We start from the raw sequence: 10,977 nt of genomic DNA on the forward strand, positions 1-10,977 counted from the left end.
CATGTGAGGAAGCTCTTAATTAAGTCAGCTTACAGTACATAATGGTGCCTCCTAACATGTTTCCTCCGCCAGTAAAGCTGGAATGTTACCATATCACATTTTCTGTGTCGGTGTAATTTAAAACCCAACATAGCAAAGAAATTAAACATAATTTTAACAATGGCTAATTGTTGTTAATGAATCAATTTAATTAAAACCAGCTCGGAAATAATGCTAGGTTTTACATTGCATGTAAGAATTGAGATATCTGAACCTTATAGTCACTTTATAATGAATAACCATATAAATGAATAGCATAGAAAACACTTGCAATTTTCAAAGTGTCTTTTTGAAAATGTAACTATGAATTAATTAATTAATTTATCCTATCAACAATTGTTCAGTTCATCTCACGTGCTTCATCGTTATGTTCTTGACAGTATAACAATTGTTCAATCTCTGAATATTTTCTATCAGTAAGTCTGCGAATTACTGTTACATGTTCTATAATTTACTGTGCTAATACTGTAGGTCTTAATTATCTGCAGTTGCCTATAATTGTCTTGGAATATATATATAAGATAAAAATCAATTCATTTTATTTTTCTTTATTTTATAAAGAAGTTAACAACAAAACGATAATCAACAATCTTTACAAATGCAACTAGGGAACATTTAACATTTTATATACATGTATTATTATATACAGAGTATTTAAAACACACGAAATTCACGGTAAAAAATAGTAGTTTCAACACAACATAGCTCAATGCTAATTAATGTTAATTATTCGGTAACATTTCTTGATCAGTTAAAAAATCGAATTACCTAATAAAAATACAAACTCCTGTTATATCATACTTAAAATTATTCAAGAAAAATGTCTTACACCAATTTCTAGATGAGTGTAAAGTAAATAGTTTACAAGTTTTGTAATGAAGTACATACATGTGTATATATACTTGTTATAAGGATATAATTTGAAAATAACAGAACTTGAATAATACTATTTTTACAACATCACATATTTATATAATGTCTAGAAAGTACTGTATGGAAATGTCTATAAAATATAATTATTCATTTAATCGACCTCCTCAACAGTTGGTCCACCATGTCCGGCTGCGGCGTTCTGTGAGCCCCCATACTGTTGTTGACCTTGATGTTTTCCTCCGTGAAGTTTAACCATAATTGGAGATATTTTCTTCTGGATTTCCTCAAGTTTGTATTCGAACTCCTCTTTCTCGGCTGTTGTATTATTGTCCAACCATTTTACACATTCCTCGCACGTGTTTTTTACAGTTTCTTTTTCATCAGACGACAATTTATCGTCTGAAACTTCTGATACCGACTGTTTCACACTGAACACATATGCTTCTAGTTTATTTCGTGCATCCACTCTCTGCCTTTGTTTCTCGTCCTCTTCACGATATTTTTCTGCTTCATTCACCATTCTGTCAATGTCATCTTTTGAAAGCCGACCTCTCTCATTCTTTATCGTAATTTTGTTCATTTTATTGTTACTCTTGTCTTGAGCAGAAACATTCAATGTTCCATTCGCGTCAATATCAAAAGTCACCTCAATTTGTGGCACTCCACGTGGTGCTGGTGGGATTCCGGTGAGGTCAAAGCGTCCTAGTAAATTGTTGTCTTTGGTCATCGCTCTTTCACCTTCAAACACCTGAATACTGACTGCTGGTTGATTGTCAGAATATGTTGTAAATATCTGAGACGCTTTTGTCGGAATTTTGGTATTTCGTTCAATGATTTTCGTCATCACACCACCTGCTGTTTCAATACCAAGTGAAAGAGGAGCAACATCGACTAGAAGAACATCTTTGATTGCTTCTGATGTATCACCAGACAATATGGCTGCCTGGACAGCAGCGCCGTATGCTACAGCCTCGTCAGGGTTGATAGATTTGTTCAGTTCCTTACCATTCATAAAGTCCTGTAACAGTTTCTGAATCTTTGGAATTCTTGTTGATCCACCAACAAGAACAACTTCATGTATCTTAGATTTATCAAGCTTAGCATCACGGAGAGCTTTTTCTACCGGTTCCATAGTTGCTCGAAACAGGTCGGAACACAATTCCTCGAACCTTGCTCTCGTTATTTTTGTATAAAAGTCAATGCCTTCAAACAGAGAGTCAATTTCGATATTTGCTTCGGCACTGCTTGACAATGTTCGCTTTGCTCGCTCACATGCCGTCCTCAATCGACGCAAACTTCGTGAATTTTTACTAATGTCCTTTTTATTTTTACGTTTAAACTCCTCAACAAAGTGGTTGACCATTCTGTTATCAAAATCCTCACCTCCAAGATGTGTATCTCCCGCCGTAGATCTCACTTCGAAAATAGATCCTTCATCAATTGTAAGAATGGACACATCAAATGTTCCTCCTCCCAGGTCAAATATTAACACATTCTTTTCATCGTTTAAGTTTTTATCAAGTCCATACGCTAAAGCAGCGGCCGTCGGCTCGTTGATAATTCTCATGACATTAAGTCCAGCAATTGCCCCGGCATCTTTAGTGGCAAGTCTTTGAGCGTCATTGAAGTAAGCTGGTACTGTCACAACAGCGTTTTTAATTTTCTGACCAAGATATGCTTCTGCAGTTTCCTTCATTTTTGTCAGAACCATTGAACTAATCTCTTCCGGTGCAAAAGTTTTATTTTCTCCCTTGTACTCCGCTCGGATTTTCGGTTTGCCTCCCTCGTTGACGATCTTAAACGGCCAGTGTTTGGCATCATTCTGAACGCTCAGATCATCGAACTTGCGACCTATCAGTCGTTTCGCATCAAAGACCGTGTTTGCCGGGTTCATCGCAGCTTGATTCTTGGCTGCATCACCAATTAATCTCTCGGAGTCTGTGAACGCGACGTAGCTAGGTGTGGTCCTGTTGCCCTGGTCATTTGCGATGATTTCCACTTTCCCGTGCTGGAATACCCCAACACAAGAATATGTGGTTCCGAGATCTATTCCTATCGCTGGTGCACTCATAATTGTATGTTTCTTCGAACAGTATTGCGTAAATAAATTGTATTATAAGTATATTTTCTATAATTTCTGTCTTATTATAACTTGTTTCGTATCAACTGTTTTGTATTTATGAGTACATAGCTGCTAGCGCATCGCTTATATATAGTTTTTGAGCTTTCGAGTATTAGTACGAATAGTGTAGATTGTTCTAGATGCGAACTAAAAATAGAATTTAGAACACTCGAGAAGCAAGAGGAATAATCCATACGACCTTGCCTCGTAATGCAATTAAAGGGAGACAACAGCTTTAAGAGTATGTCGCCATGTCTGTAACTACATGTTACAATGTAGTATATCACATAACATACCAAAGTATAGTATCACAAAGGACATCACATTATAAAATAAGAATTCATTATGTAACCGAAGTGAATTTAAAAACATCAAACATACAAAAACAAACAGTGTAATCGTTGATAATGTATAGCGAATGTCTCTTTCATTTAAAATACTCGTATGTCTGATAATAATAATCAATTTAAAAATGCCCAAATGCTGTAGAATTGTAAATAATCCGAATTAATTCAACATTTTGTACATAACCATAATAAGAAGTATGTAAGTTATGTACTGTTTACTTTTTTATCTATAAATTTACTTAATTTAGGTAGACTTACACTCGATATATTGGAATAAATTTAGTCAACAACTCCCATGCTTACATGTTTAGTTACATGCTAAGTTTCTCCGTTCAGTGTATTCTTAGTATTGTATTCGAGGTCCTTACCCAAAATTTCGTTTAGTTTTTGTAAATCACCCAAAAAACCGTATTTTTTTCATTTCCATATATATACTTTTATTACATAAATTTATATATATGCAGATATGTACTTTAGTGCACTTAGAATAGTCACACTTATTTATTTATTTATTTATTTATTTATCTATCTATTTTATTTATTTATTTATTTATTTATTTATTTATTTATTTATTTATTTATTTATTTATTTATTTATTTATTTATTTTCATGACGAATGTTGATATTCAACCTTACATGACTAAGAACTTGAAAAATGTAAGGTGAAATACTTTGCCAACATATCATGCATGTTGCGTAATATTTTTTGCACGTGCGCTGAAGTGAGTGTTATACTGTAGCAATTTATTAATTTGCTAGATGACGTCATCCGTCGCAGTGCTATTGTTTTTAGATCAACGTTTCAGAAAAATAAAATATGGGTCAAGCTAAGAGCTTGTGAAATGAATAATAAACATGAGGTCACAGGATTCTAATAATTTCTTAGAATGGTATGTAAGTATATCTTATTATGAAGTCTTAAGAGCCGGATGTTGCCTCTTGAAATGTGTCGGTGACATTATTCAGTATTGTTATGAGGAATGTCACATAATTTGACAAGCGAGAAATCGAAGCGGCACACGATATAAACAAAAAAGATTACGCATGTTTACATATTTTTTTTTCTGTTTTAAGTGTTAAATGATTAATTGGTCAATTTGTTTGCTTCATTTATCTGACTTCATACTTATATCACAAAATGTGACCAACCCATATCATGTAACCCGCGAAGTCAATTAGTGGCTGTCCCCTCGGGCAATATTTTCCATGTTGGATCATATTTTTTTCTGTCCAGTTTTCGTGTATAACCACCTGTAAGTGTTCGTTGCAGTTTAGCATTATATATGAAATGGACCACAGAACGTAGCATTAAAGATATAAGAACGTCATAGAACGGTTCTTGTCAGAATTATTTGATGTTTGGGGGGATATTTTTATTAATTGTTTACGTTATCACCATTAAAATGGCAAAAATGTTGTTGATAAAAGATGTCCGTAATTATAAAAAAAACGTGCAGAATTGGAAGGTCCTGAGAGTAGAAGATACAGTTCTAATTAGTATGCTGGTGTGCACTATCGAAATTTCAAAGAAAACCCTGAAATGTCACAATTAAACGACCAGCCTCCCTTTCTCGTGCTTTATGTGTTTGTTCTACATTCACATTCAGACATACAGAACAGAACAGAAAGTTTATTCAGTTATTTTCATATACAGCACATCGACATAAACAAATACATAAATATATTTGTGACAACAATGACTTGGTTATATTAGCATAATTATATATACAAGTAATATAAGCATAATTATATATACAAGTAAAACAATCTACGACAGTGCTACAAAAGTTAAAGCGAAAATGTTATTGACACAGTAAATACATTTTCTGTACTGGTATATACAAAACCGTGCTTGTTTTCGGTCATGCTTTTTGTTTGACTTTTGGACAACGTCCTATGTTTGGTGTAGACAGTGGACATAACTCACGTGATGATATGAAATGAAACGTTAGGTAAAATACAGCCTGCCTATCTTAGCTACAGTGCATTTTTTGTTCACTTTTAGGTGAAACATGAAACAACGGGAACTTAAATTTCGAGGTAATAAATTATTTCTGTTTGTTTTTTGTTGTTGATAATTTCAAAATATTTAAACAGTTTAAATTGCATTAGCAGTATTTAAAGCAAGTAAAGATTCTTAAAATAAACAACAAAAACATATAGCACTAAAATTAAGGACGTTACCAGATTGAATTTTACGATAATTATTTTTAAATGTTAATAATATGTAAAATAAATTAATTATATATTTATAAATGAAATATTGAGAAATATTAATAAATAAATTGCGTGTTTTCATTTTCCGTAATTTCACTGTAAAAAATCATTTTTCATAGCAGTGAAGCATATTTTTGTATTTTCACTGTTGTCTTGGGGGACTACTTTCTTCTAAATTCAGTCAGTGCACAAAATTAAAAGTGAATTCTTTCTAATCATAAGCTTAAATAAGAGAATAAACAGAAAATTCAAGTTTTTTCTATCAATACATGATTTTTTTTATCTTGGGTTCTGCCACTCGTGAAATATTTATTTTCATACCACTCGATAAAAACAAATCCTGTTTTTATAGGAAAACCTTGAATATCTATATACATTGTGTCCATTTTGTTTTGAACTTATCTTGATTAAATACGGGCTTGATAAAAAAAAAATTCTCAAAATCTATTGTATTAATTAATGCAGAGTTTCCGAGACATAATTGGAATGGCTGCATTTCAAACGTTCCGAAACAGAACACCAAGCCGGTACAGCTATACTCTTCTTGAAAACACGGATTCCGACGCAGATTCTGTACGGCGACGGTCGGTTTCTTCACAAAATGGCAGTCAGAGATCAGCGCCATTGCTTTGTGACAAATGTTGGCTAAGACAGGAAAGAAATCGCGCCAGTAAACGCTGTCTTGATTGCAAGCAAAATCTTTGCACGCTTTGTGCACGTGCCGACGAAGTCACGCGACCATGGTGGATTCCGAGTTGGATGGTACAATGTTGGCGATTTTTGTTTACAAAAACTTATATCCCACATTCGATAGTTAACCTCGAAGCAGCTGAAAATGAAAACACTCATTGGGCTCACACACAAGAGGCGAGTCATGTCCAACCTATCCCAAGAGTTAAACAATCTAGCCTTCGGTCTAATAAAAGCAGAGCATCTGTAGATACTAACAGGTCACACCAGCCTAAATCTATACATTCTTCTTTTACAAAACTGAGAGACATAGAAGAGCCTCCGAGATCTGAATTCAGGAACCAGAGACTTTTCCACTCTCAGAGTTTCGATGCAAAGGAAAGAAAGAGACAAAATAATGCCCGCAGACCGAGAAGAACCCGAAGCTCAGAAGAATTGATAAAAAGACACCGGAGTGACAATTTAGAGCGTCTCAAACGATACAATGAGAATTGGGAAATGAGTTTCAAACTTGCTGATTCTAAAGAAAATGAAACAGTGATAGGACGGCGACACTGTGGTAATAAAATGCTAGGAAAGGATGTTAATATAGAAATAACAAATGATAATGAAATAAAACTAAGTGTCAATACAAATAAATCTGATAAACCTCAAGTACCAAAATCAAAAAGTAAAAGAAAGTCAAAAGACAATACCCCTAGACCTTATACGGAACAGATCTTTGAAGAGGTACCGATATGGTTTAAGAAATCACCAAAACACCCTTCAAATGAAAGACCAAAGAGTAAAGGTAGTTCACAGGAAATGAGAAAGCATTCCGATATTTCTAATCATGATAAGTTTTCATCAGAAGAAAGTATAAACATGAAAAGAAAACCTAACGATCATCCCCAAAATGCTAATTATCATTTCAATCAAGCCAATCCATGGCCTACACGTCGGCCGCGTGACCCAAATACGGAATTTGTTGATTCATTAAACGAGAAGCAAAATGAAAACTCTGATTCCAATACAGAAAAACATTTTAAAAGAGATAACAGGTATACAGGAAACCACAACACTGCTTATATTGTTGAAGAACCACCGGAGTCCTGTCCGATATGTCTTGAAGATTTGCCTGGAGCAGAGGCAAGGGGGTTATCTTGTTGTCATTCAATACATACAAGATGTTTGATTACATACCTGTACAAAATGGAGCTTGACTTTGGTATTAGATGTCCACTCTGTGCACAAACAACAATTATTAGGAATTATTACGCACCAAAGCAACAGTGGTATAAGGAGTTACCTATTTTCACGACTGTTTGATATCATGACAGTTCATTAGTAATAAACTATACTTGGACTAAATTATTTTTCTTTTGTAGTTAACTTCTTCTGCCAAGATGATTTTGCTTAAATCTGGCAAAAAAAAATTGTTACTTTATATAACAAAATGTTCTTGTTTAATTGCGCCTATGTAGACGTTGTACACATTCATGAATACGTAATAAAAAGCGAGGGTTATCAAAAGTGGGCCCTTTTTCTTCTCAGACAGACAACACAACTGTTATTCTCTGTTTCTTTCTTTTATTATTATTATAAATTATTATTATTATTATTATTATTATTATTATTATTATTATTATTATTATTAACACGTTCAAAAGTACTGTACAGTATAACCAAATAAATGATCCAATATTAAAAAAAAATAAAACATCGATATTGCTCGAGTCACAAATTCAATTCAAATGTAGTTTAAAAAGTTATGAAAACCCACATAAAAAAAATACAGGTAAGACTTAAAGAATTGTTAAAAAGCGAAATTAAAAAATAATCAGTCCAAATGAACCTCTTAAATAAGCGAGTTTTAAGTGCTCTCTTAAACTCGGGTAGAGTTTCACAGCTTTTAAGTGTTCTAGGTATATAGGGCATTCCAGATTTTGGGGACTGCCGTCATAAACGCACGATCACCATAAGTCACATTCCTACTATGCGGTACAACCAGTGTTAAACAATCATTCTGGTACCTAAGTTGTTTTTTTCTTCTTTATTTCACAATTGTAATATAATATATAGTTGCTAACAATTTTTTTTTGGCAAACCCTATAAAACTCATGTTTGCCTTTTCTTAAGAATGAACCATTTATTCATTTCTGAGGCATAATGTGCCTTATATCAAATTAAACATAATTATGTGGCACTATATTTTTCTATTTCTTTTTTTTATTTCTTATTTCTTTAAGTTGTTCGCATTCTTTTTTTATCGTGTGACTATATAGTGTATGTAAATGTATTAATTTTGTAAATTATTGTAACAATGGTGTGCCTTTGGTAAAATCTGATGAAATTCATGTTATTTTCCTCGGTTGTTCTATATGAGACGTTTTTTTATGTATGTGCTAAATTAACAACTTAACATATGTACATTGTACAACGAAATAATTGTCAAATAGAGCGCGTGCACCTCAGTATGTAATAAAAAGAAATGTCGTCAAAGTTCGAAAAGAACATTAGTCTGACAGTATACTTACTGTTTTATGCAGTTCGCGGACATTTATTTTCATTTTTAGTCAAGACAGCGTCAGATAGAGTTCTATAAATAGTATATCAAGATATAATACAATGACATTATTTAAGCGGCATGCCTCCAGATTCATGCTTATTTTTATGAAAATTTTGAAAATGTATTCAAAATTAAAATGTTGTAAAGTGAGCAAAGAAACTATAATAATTTGCACATCGCAAACGGAGCATTTTATCCACGTAAAGTACCAAAACGAGGACAAAATATGCAAAACTATTCCTTGCTACACTGTAAACATAATACATGTAATAAACTCAGTAGAATTGAAATATATGAATTGCACCGTGTGCGTGTAATAGGTTGAAAGAGTACTTATGTGGGCTCCAGTCTCACTGAGTGTTTCAAGTAAAACATTAAAACATAAAACAAAATTCAGTCATATACTTACCGACAACAGCAAACGGCCATATTTTATCCACCGCTTCTGCGTCGAATACACCACCGCCGCTGTGATGGACCCACTGCTTCTGCGAAAGCTATGGCCAGTGTGTTCTTGAAATATTGCTAAATTGGATGCTTGCAACTTTAATGGTTCAATAGTAGAATCGATGCCGAAATGTAGTCGACTTTTACTTTAAATAAAGCAAATGTTAGTTGGACAGTCGTCAAATTGAATCACCATTTCATTTTGAAATATTTTGTATCAGTCAATACCTGTTGAAATTTAACAGAACAGAACAGAACAGAACAATTTTATTCATGACTTGTACAATAAGTACATCATCACATATACACATATATACAATTTACAATATACACGGTGATAGAGCGTTTACCACAACTTTTCCGCGCAACGTCAAAATATCATACTTCTGACCGTGACACCGTATATTTCTGGGCGGGATAACCAAACTGCAGGTAATAGCTTACAAAATATCTTACTGCTGGACATTGAAAAATTATTCCAATTGTTTAAGTACTCCATCGAATTTTTGAAACAATTTATCGTTAATCTAGCACAACACAATTCACAAAAAATTACATACTTCGAAGAAAGATCGTGTTACCTCAACATGACTCGTACTTGTCAAAAAAACATGTGTTAAAACGACGATGTATTTGTTCTATGACCTTACGAGCTCGTGTATACATTATGGTTAGGCATAAATTCAATTCCATACAAAATTGTGTGTTTCTATTGTAAATTTTAGGGAATATATGTTGAAAAAAGGCCTATTGACTCGAATATTGGAGCACCGTACAACACTGAATTCAAACACCGCATTCTTTTTCCGTTTGACCGATATATACTGGAACCGTTTTCATTTGCACCATACTTTATAAGTAATTGTTAATTGACCTGCTGTTATGTTATGTTGCTGTTATAATCATATGTTATTTTATGGAAAACTTCTGAAGGTCTGGTCTATGTAAATAATACCAGTTAGGTAAGTGCAATGGTATCTATATAGATTTTTTTCGAACTTATTCAAACGGATAAACCCCACATGGAAAGATCAAATTGTTAAATTGTTTCAAAAATTCGATGGAGTACTTAAACAATTGATATTTTGACGTTGCGCGGAAAGTTGTGGTAAACGCCCTATCACCGTGATGTAACACATGAAATTACATATTTACATTTCATATCAATTATCTTATGATGATGAACTACAATTAATTGTAAGTAAATGTATGTCCAAGAGATAATGCATGTTTGATTTACAAAGCTAGATATTTCAAAAGCAACTTGTTTGTTAAATTAAAAAGATCTCAAAACTTATGAACACTTGAAATTTAACAGAGAGTCTGATAATAGTTCAATTCACTCGAACAGGGAATCGGGGGTTAAACACTAACACGACCATATTTTCACATATCGATCAGTTGTATTACACCAGTTCCGGTAGGCTTGTGGGTGAAAGAGGGGGGAAAAGTTCAAGCTAACTACACGCTAGCTTCACAACTGAGGTTAAGAGGAGATCTGCTAATATCATCACTTATCGCACTTATTTTTATATAGAAAGTTTAAAATTGACAAGATGTTTTAATTTTCTCTTTAGTATACGTCAGAGGTTTCCAGTACTAGTATTCAACAGCAGTGAACAATATCAATATAAACAACAAAAATAAATAATCGAACGGAGCAAGCAATTTCATGATATGAAAATTTGAAAAA

General features: G+C 33.2%; 2 protein-coding genes across 2 annotated transcripts; one reads left to right on the plus strand and one right to left on the minus strand.

The window, feature by feature from the left end:
• Window positions 1-574: 574 nt before the first annotated feature.
• LOC132714636 (heat shock protein 70 B2-like) lies at window positions 575-3,092 on the minus strand. The gene has a single exon (XM_060697537.1). The coding sequence runs from the start codon at window positions 2,981-2,983 to the stop codon at window positions 1,064-1,066; it is 1,920 nt and encodes a 639-aa protein (XP_060553520.1). The 5' UTR covers window positions 2,984-3,092; the 3' UTR covers window positions 575-1,063.
• A 2,166-nt stretch (window positions 3,093-5,258) lies between these two features.
• On the plus strand, window positions 5,259-7,772 carry LOC132714645 (uncharacterized). The gene is made up of 2 exons (XM_060697548.1): window positions 5,259-5,422; window positions 6,065-7,772. Exon 2 carries the CDS (start codon window positions 6,086-6,088, stop codon window positions 7,595-7,597), a length of 1,512 nt encoding a protein of 503 aa, XP_060553531.1. The 5' UTR covers window positions 5,259-5,422; window positions 6,065-6,085; the 3' UTR covers window positions 7,598-7,772.
• Window positions 7,773-10,977: the final 3,205 nt, after the last annotated feature.

This window comes from Ruditapes philippinarum, unplaced genomic scaffold (assembly GCF_026571515.1).
Source record: "Ruditapes philippinarum isolate M1 unplaced genomic scaffold, ASM2657151v2 ctg2424_1_1_1_1, whole genome shotgun sequence".
Taxonomy (NCBI): Eukaryota; Metazoa; Mollusca; class Bivalvia; order Venerida; family Veneridae; genus Ruditapes; species Ruditapes philippinarum.